Source organism: Lontra canadensis, unplaced genomic scaffold, assembly GCF_010015895.1.
Source record: "Lontra canadensis isolate GAN:19392208 unplaced genomic scaffold, GSC_riverotter_1.0 scaffold21, whole genome shotgun sequence".
NCBI classification, from domain to species: domain Eukaryota; kingdom Metazoa; phylum Chordata; class Mammalia; order Carnivora; family Mustelidae; genus Lontra; species Lontra canadensis.
Window position 1 is genome coordinate 6,512,186 of NW_022631015.1, and position 19,348 is coordinate 6,531,533.

Consider the following 19,348-nt stretch of genomic DNA (forward strand, 5'->3'; position numbering starts at 1 on the left):
CTATAGAAGAGAGAAACCATAATTCTTTTTCAAGTAATAGTGAATACTAAAAAGAAAAAAAAAATTGTGTCGCATGCCTGGCACATTAGAAAACAATAAACATGGCAGTGACATGTCTCTCTGCCTTCTCCCCTACCTGAGGGACCTGGAGGCAGGGGTGAAGCAGCTTGAGGGACGTGCAGCGACTTATATACCGGGCGAGGGTCTCCCACGGAAACAGGGTGGGGGCAGGCCAATTAACACTGTGCCGCATGCTCAGGGTCCCAGGATTTCCTGAGGAGTAAATGAACAAGTCTCTTCTTGTGTCTTCCTATTCCATTTTGTTCTTTTATCTCGGTTTAATGTCAGCCTCTAACATTCTCATTTTATGCTCCCAGCTTGACTTCTTTCCAGAATGAGTAGAAGTGGAAATGTCCACTTCCTTCCTGGAGATGTGACATCTGTCCACGGAGGTGTGGTTTGTCCCCGTGGCCCCAACAAGACTAACCCACAATTGTCTTACATAGCAACTTCTTCCAAAATGTGGATTTGTTGACACTAACCTCCACCACGAATGAGACCCCATAGCTCTAGCTTGGAAATGAGTTGAGTTCACCGAAGTCCCTTTCATTCCCTTCTGGATTATCATGTGAACAACATACTTTGATTTCCATTCTCGACAAATTGGGGTTCACTTTGTTCAGCAACTTTCCTAGAATATCCTGTCTCTGGAAGATGAAGATGAAATGAAAAGTAGAGTGTAAAACTGATAGTGGGACATACTGTTGGGAATGAACTTGAAGGATCAATGCGGGAAGTAGGAAGAGGTCCTTCCCGGACACATTCCACCCAAATAGAAAGTGGGGTAGGGGAACTCAAAGGAACAGAACGGCTCAGGTTTTGGCTCTCCAGAATATAGCATGGAGGGCTATATAGATCCTCTACTGTAATGAACCTGGAGATTTGGGCAAAAACCTAGATTAATACCCTAAAAGAAAAAGAATGAACACAGCATTTTCACTCGTGATGGCAAAGACACATCAGCTGTCAGGCTTGATTCTGCCCAAACCTCTTTGAGTACAACCCAGGTGAAGACCATCGGTTTCACGGCACTAAGTAATAATTGGCTTTCAAAAATGATTTGTTTATTGCTTCATAAGATTAACAGGTGAATATTAGCTGAACCCAACCCCTTGCCAAAACCAACTAAAATTAAAATAAATGCTTGAAAGAGCTAAATAAGAGCATCTCACAGGTGTGTGTGTGTGTGTGTGTGTGTACGCGTGCACACATGCCCGTGTACAGTAGGTATATATGATTTTAAAGTAGGAGACCCATAGGTCAAGGGCTTCTCTCTGAGACCTTGGCTGCCATGACCGACATGGCTGAGGCACAATGAAAAGCTGGGAGGACTTGATATCATATGCATGTCAGAATCCCAGGGAGGTAGAGAAATCAACAGTCCCTACAAGATCTGCTAGTGCACGGTGCACCTGTCTCATTCTGGATAGGCTAACCACCTTCCAGGAAGAGCAAAATCTGCCAGCAGTTGCATACAACGGATAGTGACACACTTCGGGCAATATGAGGGCCACAGCAACAAATCAGGTGCGGATTTAATTTTAACTGTGTCTGGAAAGCTTGTAATTAAAATAAATATTACGGTGACACCTTTTACAAGCTGGAGAACCCTTTAGTCAAGGAAATAATTGCTCCCTGGTTTATCTTTTGTGTAAAGCTGAATGTTCCTACTTTAAGTGTTTGTCCAAAGTGGGGAATGCATTGTAATTAGATGAATTTCAATATGCAGCAGAGTAGATCCCATGAGAACTGTACATAAAGTCTGACATGCAATTTCCCACAAGGCAGGTATTATCTCTGACAGCAGCTAAGGGATCCTGCTATAATATTCATTGATTTTACGTATACAAATAAGACAAAGGCAGAAGCATAGGGGATGCTCGTGTTGGCTACCTGTCCTCCCACCCCTTTGTTAGCTCAGGTGTCTGTCATCTGTCCTGGTATTACGCTGGATGAGTGCATCCGGCCATCCTCTGAGCATCATTAATATTAATTGCAGAAACGTCTCAACTTCAATGTCTGTAACGATTCAGAATTGGGTCTGAACAGTTCTATCTAGATGAGCAATTCAAATCTCATCAGCTAGATTTCTACTGCCCTAGCTCTCTCTGTTTCTCTATGCTCCTTTTCACGGGTCTGTGAAATGGAGGAAGTTTAGAAATTGCCTAGATTTGGAGAAAATTCCCACAGATGCTTTCCGCAAAATGTCTACGCCTTGCACTGCTGTAGTAAAACACAGGACAAAAACACCTTCCAGGCAAGTGCTCCCTTCAAGAGTTTCCACCATTAATCTACACCGACGGTCCTGACAATCTCTATAAAGCAAGCCCACAGCCAGGCACCCCCACCGTGAGCCTCACTTTTCAACTGTTTCACATTCACTGCACACACACAAACAAATGCAAGCCCCAGGATTACGGTCATTGATTTCTGCTCTGAGAGAAGGGGAACAAGCAGCTTTATCTGAGGCCTCGATTTTAAAATACGACTTCTGGGGATTGTCACCTCTGTCCCACTTGTTTGCTTACCTTTGATTTCTAGGCCATTTTAGGCCACCTGCTTTTGCAAGCTGCTTTGCTTCAGGTTTTCTGCTCTGTTGTCCCTGTAACTTCCTTCTCAATCTCTCCGGATCCCAGCTTCTCATCCTTTATTCCTAGATGACAAGAGAGCTTAGATGGTGACTCGTGTGCCTTGGTTCCACTTTCCTTGGATGAATCAAGAGACCGGGGAGTGATGGTTCTCAGCTATCTGGAAAATTTCAGTTTCTCCTGCCATTACGAACCCCACTGTCATTCTGTCGCTGCAGGAGCATGCTACCAATCTGGTTTTATTCTTCAAGACTTTTCTGGGGCCTGCCTCATCCCACTACAGGGATGCCTTGGAGCGCAAGAGGCTTGGCCCAGCCCAGCGGTTCTCAAACTCACACATATATCTCATCACCTGGAGGACTTGTCAACTGCACCCCCAATTTTCAATTTAGTACATCCACAAGTCCCCAGACGAGGGGCCCCCACCTTGAGAACCACTAGCTTAGTTAGGGATAAGCACAGGGTTTGAAGCTGCACAGAGGTAGACCATCACTGCCACGCATGTTTATGTGACTGCAAACAAACTACTCAATCTCTCTGAAAAGCATCCCTTTCTTCCTGTGTACAATAAGGAAAATACAAGTGACCTCATGGGACTTTTAGAAGGAGAAGACATGGTAATACATGCAAAGCCCTTAGAGCAGAGTCCGGCACAGAGTAAGCACTCTGTGCATGATAAATGGAAGCTACTTCATGCAGCTGATTAGGGATTTCTCAAGCAAGGGCTCTGGGCCCCTGAAGTCATCCATCTCAGAGTAGAAGTCTGCATTTTAACAAGGCCTTCAGGGGCAGTAGAGCTTTCGAGGTAAGAGGAACACAACTCTAGTCCAAGCTGCGTACCCTCTGGTGGCTGACACAGGGGAGTCTCCGTGGGCTCTTCGTGTCTTGGGAGAGAGCTCATTTGCATTTTTCCTGGCACTGGACATTTGAAGCATCATCTTCACCTTTAGCCCTCCTTCTCTTCATGTTTTATTCTTTGCCTGCTTCCTTCGAGCTGCTGTGGATTTGCTGGTCAGTCGCCACTGTAGCAAAGTGATGGAGAAAGTCAACAAAAACAGAGGTGTGTGATGTACTAGCAGAAAACTCATGCTCTTAAACTGTAAAAAACAGAAGTCAGAACGATGGTCACCCTGGAGAGGGTACAAGCAATGACCAAGCAAAAGAGGACTTTTCGTTGCAAAAAAAAAAAAAAAAAAAAAGAAAAAAAGAAAGGAAGGAAGGAAGGAAGAAAGAAAAAAGGGAAACATATTGCCTATTAAGGAATCCTACAGCCCTGAGAAATTTCTATCTATAAACAAATTCGAGCCCATCTGTAAGAGCCAATAATATGTTGGAACTGTCCTCTGCCATCAGTCACATTTTCAGTTTAGCTGAACCCAGCATATTTCAACTAATGATGACCTAGGAACAAAGCATTTTTTAATTTTCTAAGATAATACAAGCTCCTTTATGAATTCCCAGCCTGTTGTAGATTTTCAAAAGTCTGGCTCAAAAGCTCCCACACTTCCATGTAATAATCATTTACGAAGCCAATTAAGAAGGCCAACTCCCAGCTCCCTGGACCACTCCAAAACTCTGATCTCACAGTTGCTGGTATTTGCATTTTAACAAATATCCTGAGAGCCCCTATATGCATGGACCTCGGAGACCCCCCAATCTGAAAAAAGCCATCCTCTGCAATGTCTATTCCATTATTTCCCATCACATTGCTGTTTCCTGTGTCTGCCCCAGGTTTCTGGAGATCAATTCAATTTCTCTTCTTTCTCTCCAGCACTGTCTTCTTCATTTCCATTTCTGGAAATCCAATCAGCCCACCAATTCACAAGTTATATTTTGAGAGTTGCATTAAGTATTTATCCACTGAAATTCAGAAATAAGTCGGTAGGGGAAAAAGAAAACTTAAATTTTCTTTCCCTTCTCACTGCCAGAAGTTATGTATCTCTTGGAGGGAAACTGAGCAGCCTACAAGACCAAATGTCTTGTAGGAGGAATAAACTTGGAAACAAATCATTTCACCTTCTGGGTCCCAATTCTTCATCAACGACTTAAAAATTGGCACTGTCTGGGGGCAGTGGCACCTGGGTGGCTCAGTCAGACAAGCATCCAACTCTTGATTTTTGGCTCAGGTCATGATCTAAGGGTTGTGGGATTGAGCCCCACATCAGGCTCAGTGCTCAATGAGGAGTCTGCTTGGGATTCTGTCTCTCCCTCTGCCTCCGTCCCTCCTGCAATGTGTGCTCACTCACTCTCTTAAATAAATAAATAAATCTTTTTTAGAAAATAGATAATTGGCACCATTTGGTAGTAGAGCCACTAGCCACAAGTGGCTATGGAGCACCAGAAATGTGGCCAGTCCAGAATGAGATGTGTTTTAAGTGTAGAATACACACTAAAGTTTGAAGATTTTGTGCCAAAAAAAAAAAGTATGAACAAAAGACTTCCAAATAGCTCTTTTATATTTTTATATTGGCTACATATTGAAATTATAATATTTTAAGATATGGGTTAAAATATATATTCTTAAATTAATTTTACTTCCTTTTTCCTTTCTGTAAAATGTGGCTACTAGAAAATTTTAAATTATGTATGTGGCTCACTATCCAATATGATAGCCACTAGTCACATGTGGCTATTTAAATCATTTACATTTAAATTAAATTAAAAATTGAGGCCATCAGTCACACTAGCTGTGTTTAGCTAGAGGCTACCATATTTGATGATGAAGATATGGAACATTTCCATCTTTGCAGATCATAATTAGACATCACTGACCTAGTAGTTTCTATATTGATCTAATTTTTTTAACAGTCTATCCTGAATGCAAGTATGTGCAGGTATATTGAAAATTTCAGTCCCCAGCCGAAGCTGTAATCCCAAGTGCCTTCTCTTTTGCTGAAATCTTGGGTTATGCTGGTGTCATGGTTCTGAAGGGCCCTTTGTTGTGGTCCCAGATTGAAAAAAGCCATCTCTCATGGCCCCTTCTCAGGTCAATAATCTGGAGCCTCCTCTCTTAATCCAAGACTACTGTGTTAGTTTCCTACTGCTGTTGCAACAAATGACCACAGATTTAGGAATTTGTAACACAAATGTATTCTCTTATAGTTTTGGAGATCAGAAGTACAAAACCAAAGTGTCAGCAGGACTGTGTTCCTTCTGGAGGGTTCAGGAGAGAATCCATTTCCTTGACTTTTCCAGTTTCTAGAAGTTTCCTTGGCTTGTAACCACTTGTAATCTTACTGAACTCACCCAGATAATCCAGGTTCATCTCCCCATCTCAAAATCCTTAGTATAATTATATCCACAAAGTCACTTTTGCCATGGAAGGTAACATACTCACAGGCTCTGGGGATAAGGACACAGACATCTTGAAGGCTGGGCATTAGCAGACTGCACAACTCCCAGATGGAAAACCAGTCCATTTGCCTGACCTCTGCGTACCACATAAAAAGGCCAACTGATTGTGCATAATCCAAGGAGAACCCAAACTCTATGTTTTCAATGAAAATGGCCTCACAGAAGTCAAACCATTTGGAGAACTTCACAGATGACACGGTCACTCATTTACCTGAGCAGAGATACAAGTTCTCTGTTAAGGGATCATGGGGCACCTGGGTGGCTCATTGTGTTAAAGCCTCTGCCTTTGGCTCAGGTCATGATCCCAGAGTCGTGGTATTGAGCCCTGCATCAGGCTCTCTGCTCAGCGGGGAGCCTGCTTCCTCCTCTCTCTCTGCCTGCCTCTCTGCCTACTTGTGATCTCTGTCTGTCAAATAAATAAATAAAAATCTGTTAAGGGAGCATATCACTGCTCAGAAAAAGTTGGCCTTGTTGGGCCATTATTGTCTCCTTGTCTGAGACCCCATAAAACTCCCACGTGCCATGGACCCTATTCATAAGGAAAGCTATTTGGCTGGAAGTCAGTTCCATGACTGGAATCATGCCAGGAGAGAAAGAGGGTGAGATAGAAATGAGTCCCTTATAAGAGTTTATTATTAATTATTTATTATTAAGAGGAAGCCAGCATGTGATTGGGGGGAAAATGAATAAGGATAACAAGGGTGTCTCAGAATCACCAGAGAAGTGCAAGTCGTGGGCCCATGAACAAGGAAGCCCTGGGAAGATTCTCGCTTTGTAGTTTTAAAAATGATCCATTGCAACGACACAGTGGATGCATTCGAGCTGTAAATAACATTAAGTTTCTCTAGTAGTAAAAGGCCAAAACAAAGCTCTCGTAAACCCGTTTGAATGAACAGTGAAAGATACCGAAGTAAAAAAAGAAAAAAAGAAAGAAAGAGAGATATCGGAGTAGCACAGACAAAGCTAAACTGTACTAATCCAAACTCTAATTGGATACTTACGAGCTGCAAAGTACAGTTACAATTCTGAAAGCACCAGAGCTAAGATGCCTAGAACTGACCAAAGGGGGCCAGCAGCATGATGGACATCTCAAGATAGGTTTGGAAATAAAACTGAACATTTTCTGGGGTGCCTGGGTGGCTCAGTGGATTAAAGCCTCTGCCTTTGGCTCAGGTCATGATCCCAGGGTATTGGGATGGAGCCCCGCATCAGGCTCTCTGCTCAGCTGGGAGCCTGCTTCCCTTCCTCTCTCTCTGCCTGCCTCTCTGCCTACTTGTGATCTCTGTCTGTCAAATAAATAAATAATAAAATCTTAAAAAAAAAAAAATTTTCTAACGACTGAGCTCCCAGTAGCGACAGGAAAAATTCTCCCAGTTAAAGGGTCATCTGATAGGCCCAGGAATCTCAAAGCTTCAAATCAGTTTATAGAACACACTTCATTTATTACAGGTTACACCACATTGGCCCACAGTGGCCTGCTGCTTAGGGCCAGCAAGAGTCCATGCAAGTGAATGAAGACACTAGAAACCAAGAGGCCGGCTTGCACCTCTCCCCCTCCCCCTGCTCCCTCTTTCCCGAGATTGCCAGCTCCCTCTCAGCCACACCTCCCACCCACCCACCCAGCATGGTCTTCACCTTCTTGTCCCTCTCTCTCAACTCCTGTCTTCTCCAAAGTGTGAGGGTCCAAGCCTTCCTAGGGATGATCCGGGACATTCCTTCTTCCTCCTGCTCTTCCATGCGGAAGTCAGAGAGCAGCTTTGAGGATGCTCGGATTTAGCTTCTGGGCTGGTGGCTCCCACATCACAGACCCAAATATATCAACAGCCAGCTTTCCAAGACCATCGCTAGCTCATATGGTACAAATTAGGAAAAAGTTCACCTTCTGCCAGGAGACGTTGTTGGTTTGGGGCTCCCCCACAAAGCCAGAGACAAGGACTCGGGGGTGGGGAGTTATTAGGAAGCAATGCCAGAAAGCAGCCATGAGCGAGGTGCTCGGGGGATTCAGGGCAGGAGGAAAAGCCAGGAAGGGATAAATGGGCAACTGATTACCGGGATGGGAACCAGGGCTCAGCCCCACTGGGATCCTTGGGCAACTGCAGGGTGCATGTCAGGATTGTCCCTCGGAGGGTGGGGAAGTTGTGGAATTTATCCCCAGATTCCAGTCCTCCTGGGTTGAGAGCTTCCAAAGGATAATGCCCTTGTGGTTGTCCTATGCAGGCTGTTGTACAGAGGGAAAGTAGAGAGGTGCCAGGCTCTTGACCTGGGACAATGTCAGAGGCATGGCTGATGCTACCTAGGCTGCCCTGATTTCAAAACTGGTTAGGGGAGTGGTCAGGACAGCAGAAGGATGTGCGGGTGGGACCCAGCCCAGACCAGGCTGCAGAGCCTGGGCCCATGAGGCAGGAGCTGGATTTGGGCTCCCACCCAGGCCCTTGGCTGGCAGCCTGTGCAACTGCACATAGACACCCAGATCACTTCTGAGGTGATACAGGCGTGCTTACCACACTGAAGTCCTCTGGTGGCCACCCTCAGGAAAGACATAAAGAAAGCACATGGGGACCTGGGTGGCTCAGTTGGTTAAGCGACTGACTTCAGCTCAGGTCATGATCCTGGAGTCCCAGGATCGGGTCCCATATTGGGCTCCCTGCTTGGCAAGGAGTCTGCTTCCCCTCTGACGTCCCCCTTCTCATGGTCTCGCTCTCTCTCTCTCTCATTCTCTTTCTCTCTCTCAAATAAATAAATAAATAATCTTATTAACAAAAAAAAAGACATAAAGAAGGCACAGATTCTGGGGAATAAAAGGCAAAATGGCCTAGGAGATAGAGAAGCTGACAGAGTCAGACACACCAAATTAATTAATTAACTAATTAATTAAAATAACAATAAAAAATAAAAACTGGGCCTGGAGCTACCTGCCCACACTGCCTGGACCCCATCCATTGAAACCCAGATGAAACCTCAAGGCTTTCAGGCTCATGGGGAATCTGTCTACAGCGACAGTCGCCACCCCACCCCCACCTTCCAGAGGCAGGGGACACTCCTCCAAGTCCCCAGGCATGCAAGCATATTATGAATTTAAACGAGAGCCCTAAACGGCAACTAGTTCAGTGCCCTGTGGGACCAGAAAGCATTTTCTACACCCTTCAGGGTCAGAGACTGAAAAAAAGCAGAACTAAAATCTGGGAGGAGATGAGGAGCAGCGCCCAGGTCTTAGCCATATGCCAGACTTGAGTGTCTTAAAGGAAATGCCCAGAGGCAGGGAGAAGAGTGAAGATTATATTTAGAGCTTACTAAGATTGAAGTAATGTGCTTGTTCCCTCTCACTCCAGAGACAAGGCTCCTAGTCTGCTTGGAACACTCTCCCTTCTCCCTCTTTGCTCTGGGACCACTGTCCACAGGAGCCCCCTAAAGGGGCCTTCTCAGCTCCTGAGGTGCCCCCACTCACTGCAGGGCAGGCTGAAGCCTGTGTCCTCCTAGTCGAGCACAGCTCCCCCCAAAATTCCCTTCCACTGGGCTTGGCTGGTAGGAAAAAGACTTAAACCTGGAGTAAATAAATAAATGATGATTTTTAAAATCTTTGTTCTGAATATACTAATTGCCCTATTTATGATAAATTACAACTCAAGTATTTTTACATTGTCGAGCATCCTCCTGGTGCTTAAATATTGATGACATTTAGGTAATAAATTTGGAAGACTGGAGGCAATTGCAGGAAGATACTAGGAAGGGCTAGGAAATGGGGAGAATGCGTCCCACAGAATCCACACATTCAGGGAGCGTTTCCAGCGGGCGTCCGTGCTGCCTGAAGAGGACTAAAGGCTGTAGAGCAGGGGGGCAGCCCAGAACCTCGTGCCTATCGAATCCAAAACCCTTTGGGACCTTTCATTTCCACAATTTAAAAATCAATTTCCTTTCTGAAAAAGACACTATGTGCCAACCACATGAAGATCTGGGTCAAAAACAAAGCCAATTTGCAGAAATGGCTTCATGTGTTCCGAACCGGGGAGGTGGGTTTCTTTAATCCTCAGCACACCGAAAAGTGATAAAGATTTTAAATGGAGGAAAGGAAGGAGTGGGTACAGATATACTGGGGCTCTTTTTATAGTCCTGGAGTGTGAGAATGTTAATTAAAGGAATCTCAGAATCGGGGAGGATCTGAGAATGGAAGGGGCGAGAATTTAATTTTAGGTGTTGTTTCATTAGGTTAAAAAAAAAAAAGACAGTTTCATGAGCTACCTGCAGCCATTCTCAAAAACTTCATGGACCCCCAAAAAGCTCCAAATGAAACTGTAAAGTATGAGAGACAGAGTTAATGAAAACCTCTCGGCCCAATTTGGTTGTGGATATAACCATGTGAAACACACACTCGAAAACCTTGGAGCAGAAAATGAGCATAACAGGATATTAGATATCATTCTAATGTGATTCTTCAAAGAGCTGTCCTCACCCATTTTTTTAAAACAAAAGACGCAAACAGATCTTACTAGCTGTTGCCTCTGCCAAAAGGTTCCCAAACCTAGGCTTGATGTGTTTCTCAGCATCCAAGTGAGTCTTGACGTTTCCTTTCTTCTCATCCAGTGGATAATAACACAACTAATAAGTAATGGCTCTAGCCTTCCTGGGGATCTCACTCTTCTCAGCAAGTTTACATACAGTTCTCTGGTCCACCCAATACCCTGCAGGGGAGAAATTCCCATTTCCATCTTGCAAGTGTAGAAATTAACTGGCAGGATGGACACTGAGCTGGCCAATAGCAGAGCTGGGTCCTAAAGTCAGTTCTGTCTGTCTCCAAGGCCAACCCATTTGCCCTGTGCCACCTGAGAAAAATCAGTAGAAGCATACAGCAGGGGTAAAATGTGTCCAAGGGAACCCAGCCAGTCCGGACGTGCGCAGACATCCTCACTCCCCGTTCTTGGGTTCTGACCCTGCTCCTGTGTCCCATACTTTGAGGGTCAACGTGAGTGATCTGGACTGGTTCATGCCCATAGCATTCACTGTCCTTGTGTTGTGAGCAGCAGAAATCCATTCCTGCCAACAAAAGCAAAGGGATTTTCTGGAAGGCTATATCGGAGTCACAGAAGGAGAGCAAAGGCTGCAACACCAGGCAGAAAGCAAATAGCCCCGGATGCTGGTGAGCCAGAGTAAAACAAATCCTCTCTTGCCAGAATAGATTGGCCCTGGGTCTCTTCTTTGTCTTCCTGCTCAGACTGCTCTGGCTTTGGTCAGAGAACATCCACTGGGGAAGAGAGAATTTCCTAAAAAGGTATGTTATAGAGTAGCTGGGCTACTGCAGAGCACAACTGCAGGGGGCACCACTCACATAGATTATAACGTGAATGTTATGCCCTTAAATGCCAGCACTACAACTGAATCCCAGGCAGCCCCATCTGAATGGTCTGCACTTATCAGAATCACCACCCGCATACACCTCTCACTTCTCACTTTCTGTGGAGCTCGTCATTGTATCTTTCCCAGTGATTCTTAAGGATGAGATCCAGAACTTCAACATCTCTATTTCTAAAACCACACCATACAGAGAAGTAGTTTCCAATTAAACTTTTGCTTATATCCACAACCAAATATATATTTCCTTTCAAATATAAATGGATCAGGGGTGCCTGGGTGGCTTAGCCAGTTAAACGTCTGCCTTCAGCTCAGGTCACGATCCCAGGATCCTGGGATCCAGTCCTGAATTGGGCTCTTTGCTCAGCTGGAGGCTGCCTCCCCCTCTCCCTCTGCCTGCCTCTCCCCCTGCTTGTGCTCGTTCTCAATCTCTCTCTCTCTCTCTCTGTCAAATAAATAAATAAATAAAAATCTTTGAAAAAAAAATAAATGGCTCATTTAGTGCAATGAAATAGGAATTTTGTCCATCTGGCACCCAACATGTTTGCACAGTATCTTTGTAGGGTATAAAAAACGGACCATGGAAAGGAGGGATAGATATGTTGGGTGCATGAGCACTTAACAGAAGCCAAAGGTTATGCTAAGAATGGGTCTTCTGGTAGAAGTTCAGGTTCAGATTTCCTGGAGAAGCCTTTTTCAAAAAGGGTTACCCTTACTCTCCTGATACGATTCCATGTGGGCAGCTGCTCACGCACCAACCATGCTGCCCCTGGCCCAAAGCCCCTTTTCATGGAGAGAGTTTAGTCAGTCTCGAAATGTTTCCTGAACAGTGGTTAGGCACCAGAGGCTGTGTGAGGCAGGAAGTCACTGTGCTATTAAAAGAGCTCAGTACCTAATGCCATCAATAAACCAATAAGCATTTATTCAACTCCATCATCCTCCACCATCCCTCCACCCTTGTCACCAGACTGGCTGCTCTGATGGCTCATTCCCTAATCCAGTGTCTTGTGTCAGCATAGCCCAGGCCCAGAGCTTTCCATCAAGGAGAGGATCACAATAACAGAAGCAAGAATGAAGTTGGTTGGCAAACCCATGTCCTGACTCTGGATCTACTCATTCAGCAACTTCTATAACAACCCTATTTTACACCCTGCTGTGTGTTAGACTTTGCAACGTACTGGGAGTCATGCAAACAAGAAGGCACAGGCTACTAAAGGAAACAGCCTATATTCTCATGTACTGTTGTATTGAGCACCATGCATGGTGCCTGGTCTGCACTGGGCGGATGCCCATGGTGTGGACTGGTCAATGTATTAATGGCAAACACTCACTGACTGCTTACCATGGGCCAGGTGCTATGGAAAGAGTTTTACTTGCCTTGACTCATGGGATGCTCATGACAACTCTGTAAGGTGAATATTATTATAACCCCCACCTCATTTCCTGTTGAGGAAACTGATCAGGTGACTTGCTGACTAATAATAAGAAAATCCAAAATTCAAGCCCAGAATAATCTGACCCCAGAGGCTGTGCTCTTAAATATTGTGCTTATACTGTGTGAAATGCGTGGGGCTGGGGCGGGGGATGTGAAGGGGGCTGGGGTTGGGGGAGCCGTTGGGTCACAGAGACAGCAGTAATCCCTATGAGGAATTGGGCATGGTTTCAATATTCAATATTGACATGAATGGCCCACCCACCACTGTAACATTCCAGCAGCTTGACCTCCACTAATGTTTTCCATCATTCCACCTCAACCACTGACTCCCACATCAATTCTGTGTGTTGTCATCACGAGTAAACGTACCACTTCTGAAATCTCAGTGTCAAGACATCTGCCCTCTGGCTTCACCACGTCCTTCCAACACATTTTAGGACCTTCATAGCAATGATGAAAACTCCATTCAGCTGACTCTACCACTGTTTCTACAGCAACCCACCCTGCCTTCATTTACTTCCTTACCCTTCCTAGCTTCCTTGACCTCTTCTTAGAAGTCTATTCCCAACAGCCTGGACTTTCTCTCCTTATCATTCTTGCTCAGTAAGAATACCCAACCATCTACACTTTCAATTCTTGTATCAGAGCTACTGAACATTGCCTCATTCCCCTCCTCAGGGCTTAGCTCAAATATCATCTCCTTAGAGAGGCCTTCCCTGGCCAGCCATCCAACCAAACATGGCATTTCCTCATTTGATATTTTAGCAAATTATTAATTGAGTGCTTTCCAGATATTGTTATTAGTACTTTACGTTGATTATTTGAATCCTCAGAGCTCCAGGAAGTGGACACTGTTATTGTCATTATTATACCCATCCTGAAAAAGGAAACTGAGCCTAAAGAGGTAATGACTATCCCAGATCTAACAGTTATCACAGGCGGTCTCAGGACTGAACCCCTCGCAGACCAACTCCAGCCAGGCCTCTTAACCATCACACCATCTGCCTTTCACACAGCCAGCATGTCTTCTAGCACTTTCTACAACCCAGGTACTGCCTTATTTAGTGATTTACATGCCGTCAGTGACCTCTTCAGAATATGAGCAGCTGTGTGGACAGAGACCTTCTTCTCCATCACTGGATCCCTAGTGCACAGCGAGCACAGATAATATGAGCAAATTATGTTTGTTTAATATGATTGAGTAACATTATGTTTGTTTTGTGTATGTTTCAGAGCTGATTTACTTTGCTGGCCCCATCAATAATCCCAGATTTGAAATTCTCCCGGTAAGGTCTTGGTTTTCTGTTCTGCTCTGTTACTTAATTATTATATTGAGTGGTTTCTTAGAGGAGGAAGAGGTGGAGGACAGAATTAAATTTAAATGGTTTCTACTGGCCATCACTAAGAAAACCCTTCTTCAAAAAAGCTGTTACCTCCTCCTGGGCACTTACAAATGTTTAAACACTGATTTTGCCATTTTGGTATTTAACATTTTATGTTCTGATGGACCCTCAGGGATCCTCCGGGCAGACAGCTCCTGCTGAGAGGGACACCCATGTTCTATCCTGCGGGATTGCCTGTGTCTTCGGGGACTGCATGGTCTAAAGTCGCTGGGGTGAGGGATGTCCGTGAGGCTGGCTGTTCAGAGAAAAGAAGAAACATGCAAACCACCATGACGGCTTATAGGCTCTCAGATTCCAGCCTTACATTATTACTCGAGGCTGCCACGGGTGAATAAAATGTCCGCACCCGGACCATTCACCGGCAAGTCTCATAGCTAAGGGTAGAGTTTTTGACTAACTCTTTTTTAGGCAAAATAATGTGACCTTCTTAAATGGCTGAATTTAAGCACCTGTGACATAAGCAGTACATTTGCAATATGCTACTCCTGAGACAATCTCATGGGCTATCATAAAAGGAATCACAAAGATGTATTAACTGTGTTTTCTGTTTCTGTTTCAACTTCTTCCTTTCAGTTAAAAAAAAAAAAACAAACAAACAAACAAACAAAAAAAACAAAACCACCAGTGCCTGACTCTGTGAAAGGTTCTCCTTCTGCATAATGAATTTGTTTAACTTTGTTTCATTTCTTGTGTGTGTGTGTGTGTTTCCTTTTTGTTACAATCTCTGAGTTCCTCAGGTGCAAGCCTTTATGTCTAGAACATTCTCTAGTGTTGCTCTTGCAGATAGGAAGTTTCCAGCTTCCCCTTCCCCTCCAGGGTTCTCTAATCTTCTCAGCAGACTTTTCAGTAGAAAAAATATGAGAGTCTTGCAAACTTCCTTACCTTCTAGAATGTAGGACCAAAATTCTCCCAGCTAGTTTTTTCTTGAAATCTTTGTTATTTGAAATTCTTTTTCCTTCCTTATTTTCCTTCTGAATCTTCCCATCCCCTCTTCCACTGGAGATTGACTTGAAATTTGCAAACAATTGATTTTCATCTTGCATTATTGGCTTAAAATAGAAACAGTGCTCTTTAGGAGTTGCTATGAAATAGGAGGGAAAAGAACTTCTTAAAGGCACAGAATCCCTTTGAAAGAAAATCTGCCAGAGATGTAAAAGAAGTTTTACTGAATTCCCCTAGGACACTTGGGTGAGTGCAGGACCTGCATTCTTCAACCAATGATGGTGCTCCGAGATGTTGCCCAGTGTAAGGGCCAAATCAGGGTCAGGTGTCCCCACCGTAGGCATGATTGCTTAAGGATGCATCGGTCCTCTTCCCCTTCTGAGGTTTAGGGTTCGGAAGCAGAAACCTGGCCAGCCCTGACTGCACCCAGCCTGCTGACACCTAGCCAAAACTGACAGGGGACATAATCCAAGTGGGACACATGCAACCTGTCACGTATGCTGGAGAGGCCGCCGCCCGCCTTAATCTCAACATGAGCTCCCACGCTGGCTGAGAACCAGCTGCAGCCAGCCCAGCTTCCTTGGCTGACAGCCAGACAGCAAGACTCAGAGACTTTGCTTCCTAATATGGGACAGAGACAGTGTGAAGCCTTCTGGTTTTAAAAGACCTGCCCCGGATCCCCTCCTCCCACCAAATCCCCCAGAGATGGGCTCTGTGCTAATTCCATCCCTGCTTGGCTGGAAACTTTTCCACTCAGCAGTCAATCTTGCTCAGCAGTGTCTTGGTGTCACTTTCTTTTTAACACAGCCGGTCCCTTGGCTCCGACTGAAGTCCTGCCCGGAGCCGTGCATCTCTATGACTGCTGTTTTCTGAATTAGAATTTAGAGATCCTCTGGGCTTCTAAAATGTGTGGACAATCACTTGTAGGTAGAGCCTAATCTGCCTAAACGCCAAGGATACGACTGTAAATTCCTGACCCACACATGCAGTGCTCTCCTCAACAATGGAGAGTCTGCCGCTCTCTGTCCCTTGTCCCTAGTCTGTTCCTCCCTGTCCTCCTAGCATGTCCCTCCACTTTCCTGTGGGTGAGCACAGTTACCCAAATTCTCTTGCATTCTAAACCAGAGTCTGCATATCTTGTACACAGGTAGGTATGTGGTGCGCGTACGGAATGTATGGGAGTCATGATCTAGAAACCTTCCTGCAAATATATCTTTTCTTAGGCTTTATAAGGCTATAGTGAAAAATTCATTTGCTTTTCAAATTGGAGAGTGTGCGTGCGCTTGAAGTCACATGGACACGAAACGTAAGGTGGTGGCGAGGGGGACACGAGCAGGTGCACATCTGAACTGCTCTTTACTCATACTGAGTTCTCTAACTTCCACACTGCTTTGGTTAAATCCCTGCACTGCTTCTGAAATCACAGCTGCTCATATCTGGGCGGGCAGCCTCACGGGAGCCTATGCTGTCACAGATGCTCAAGCTGAACACTGCCCTAGGGGACGCTCCAAGCAGCCCTCTCGCCTCAGCAGCCATCCAGAGAACAGCCTGGCCCTGGCAAACGTAGCTTCCATTGTTGGGGAACCCACTCGCTCCTGGACCTCTGCTAATTGCTAGAAAGTTATTCTTCTCCAAGAAAAACTGCCTCTCCTGCAACCTCCATCCAGTGGTCTGATTTATTCCTTCCCTCCGGCCGTATACAGATTAAACCCCTTTTCTTCTTTGGGTGACGGGCACTTCAAAGATGTGCCAGGAATCTCTTGGGATCCTTCCTTCTTGGGCCCTTTGCCCTGCTTACCACCACCTCCCATGGCCCAGAGCATCTCTTTCCGGACTGGTGAGACTACAGACATGTCCCCACCACGTGGCCTCTGGGGCCTGGGGTGGAACTTTGGCACTGAACAGACATACGGGCTTTTCTGCAATTTCACATTCAGCCCAACCACTAACCACGGACGAAGAAGAGTCCTCTGTGGAGTGTCATTGCCAGAAAAGAGCCCTAAAATGTGGCCATACTTCCTCTCATAGAGCATTCTGATTTCGTGCACTTGAATTTTGATCCCCGAGAGGCCTTCTCTGTCTCAGCAAATGGCACTTGATCGTTCCAGTGGCTCAGACCAGGATCTTTGGCGTCACCCTCTGCCCCTCTCTTTCTCTGCCACCCGCATGAGTTTTCCTGGTAAAGCATTACGGGCTCTTTCTTCAAAATCTATCCAGAATCCAGTCTGGATTCCTCTCCTCATCTCTGCCATCCGCTCCAGCCTGGGTGGTTTCCCACCTGGTTTTAAGGGCTTCCAATCTCTGGCCCTACAGGCTCTGTGGGCTGCCGGAAGGATCCTATTACCCTATAGCTGTGATCAGGCCAGTCCCCTGGGGGAGTGCTCTCATGACCTGTGTCCCTGTCAGAGTGGAAGCCAGCATCTTCACCATGGCCCGCGAGGCCATCCCGGACTCATGGCCTCTCTCTCCTCCTGTGCTTCCCTCTCCCAGCAGTCCCGTGGGGGTCCTCCCTGTTTCTCACACATAGAGTGCCAGCCCTCAGAGCAGCGGGGGTGCCCCCCATCTTCTGCAGTTCTTTGCCCAATGATCCCCTTTGCAGCTCAACCTGCTTGAACCACCCTGCCTAAAACTGCCCACCAGCACTAGCCCAGCCCCTCCCTGCCCTGCCCAGCCCAGTGCTGCTGCCTCTCCCCTTCCCTGACTGTGTTCTGTCCCTAGCACCAGAATAGGCAGAGCGCCCACAGTGAAGCATCGGAGACATGGTCTGTCTGTCCCAGGGAGCCCTTAAGCACCTCAAAGTGAGTTTGGTTTGCCTGGTTCTACTTTATCCCCAGTGTCTAAACCAGGACTGGCTCCTAGGAGGCGCTTGCTGACCACCGGTGGAATGATGGATTGCTTTACGAATCACACATCTCATGCTTTCCCTGCGTCCCTTCTAGGGAGAATACCAGGTTTTGCTGGAACTGTATAATGGAGACCGTTCCACCGTGGCCTGCGCCAATGCCACCGTCATTTCTTCCTGAGCAGCTGAAACTTGGGGCATGGTGTGTCTGCTGGGAATGGCAAGCCACTGAAGTTGAACCTGTTCTGTAAGAAAAACCAGTCGATGACGGAGAGGCAGGCACAGGTTCTAGCCCCCGGACCGGACGTCCTCAGACTCCACGTGCCTACATGCTTCTAGGTCACCTCCTGGTAGACACGATGTCATCCTGTGGGCCTGCCCTCCTCCCGGGGGCCAAACTCACCTGCTTCTCAGGTCCTCAGGAGTATTTCCCCTGTGACCCCAAATAAAGAAAGCTGGTCCACAGTGGTTCCTCATGGTCTGTTCAAAGTCTCAGTGCAATGCCGTAGTTACAAGGTGATCTCCTCCAGACAAAGTGCCAGGTGCTGGCGAAGCATAAGTAGTTCTAAGAGACTGAGAAGCCTGGGCACCTGGGTGGCTCTGTTGGTGAAGAGACTGCCTTCGGCTCAGGTCATGATCCCGGAGTCCCGGGATCGAGTTCTGCATTGGGTTTCCTGCTCAGCGGGGAGTCTGCTTCTCCCTCTGACCCTCTCCCTTCTCATCCTCTCTCTCTCTCACAGAAATAAATAAAAGAAAAGAAAAGAAATAAAATAAAAGAGATTGAGAAAGTTGACCGCCTGGCTGGATTTCGAGAGCTGGCCAAAGGTGTCCCTTGTCCTCCTCCTTCTCCTGAGCAAACTCCAGGCACTTCGGCTACAAGGGCCAAGTTGAAGATAAAAGCTTACAAAGAGTGACCTTCAAATCCTGCTTGTCCGAACCTCATTATAGCATCGTCCCCCAAGCATGGCTGTCCCTGGCCTCAGCATGCTATGGCTCTCACTGATGCATTCATTATTCTCAATATGCTCCTGCTGAACACTTACTTGCTGGGCCCTATGCTCAGCCCCGAGGCTACTCCAGGGAGCAAAACAGACAGTGTGGAGCTTATGGTCCCCTGAATTATTAAAAAGCCATGTCAATCAGCAGACATATTCATTTGCATTCAAAAACACCTTCTAGGGCCTCCGTAAATAAGCAGAGCCATTCTGGAAGCCCCGTCTTTTTCTGTCCCAGGATGTGCAGAATCACCCAGGGGGCTCCACAGCCCTGACATCATCCCATGCCCTCTCCCCACTATGATCCTCCCAGAGTCCCTGGGCCCGACATCTGACCCTCTTGCTCCTACTAGGGGGCTGGTGTCAGGGGACTGGGTTGACTTCAG

The 19,348-nt window shown here is 46.1% G+C and overlaps 1 protein-coding gene across 2 annotated transcripts in view; it reads left to right on the plus strand.

Annotated features, from left to right (window-relative positions):
• Positions 1-18,435, plus strand: part of LY86 (lymphocyte antigen 86) — a 57,344-nt gene extending 38,909 nt beyond the window's left edge. The window contains exons 4-5 of one of the 2 annotated variants that reach the window (XM_032861513.1): positions 14,014-14,066; positions 18,065-18,435. In XM_032861513.1, coding sequence (XP_032717404.1) covers positions 14,014-14,066; positions 18,065-18,148 — 137 coding nt within the window. In that variant the 3' untranslated portion in view covers positions 18,149-18,435. Of the gene's footprint in view, positions 1-2,866; positions 3,817-14,013; positions 14,067-18,064 lie in introns of those variants that run through there. The other variant, XM_032861512.1, reaches the window with a different exon arrangement.
• Positions 18,436-19,348: the final 913 nt, after the last annotated feature.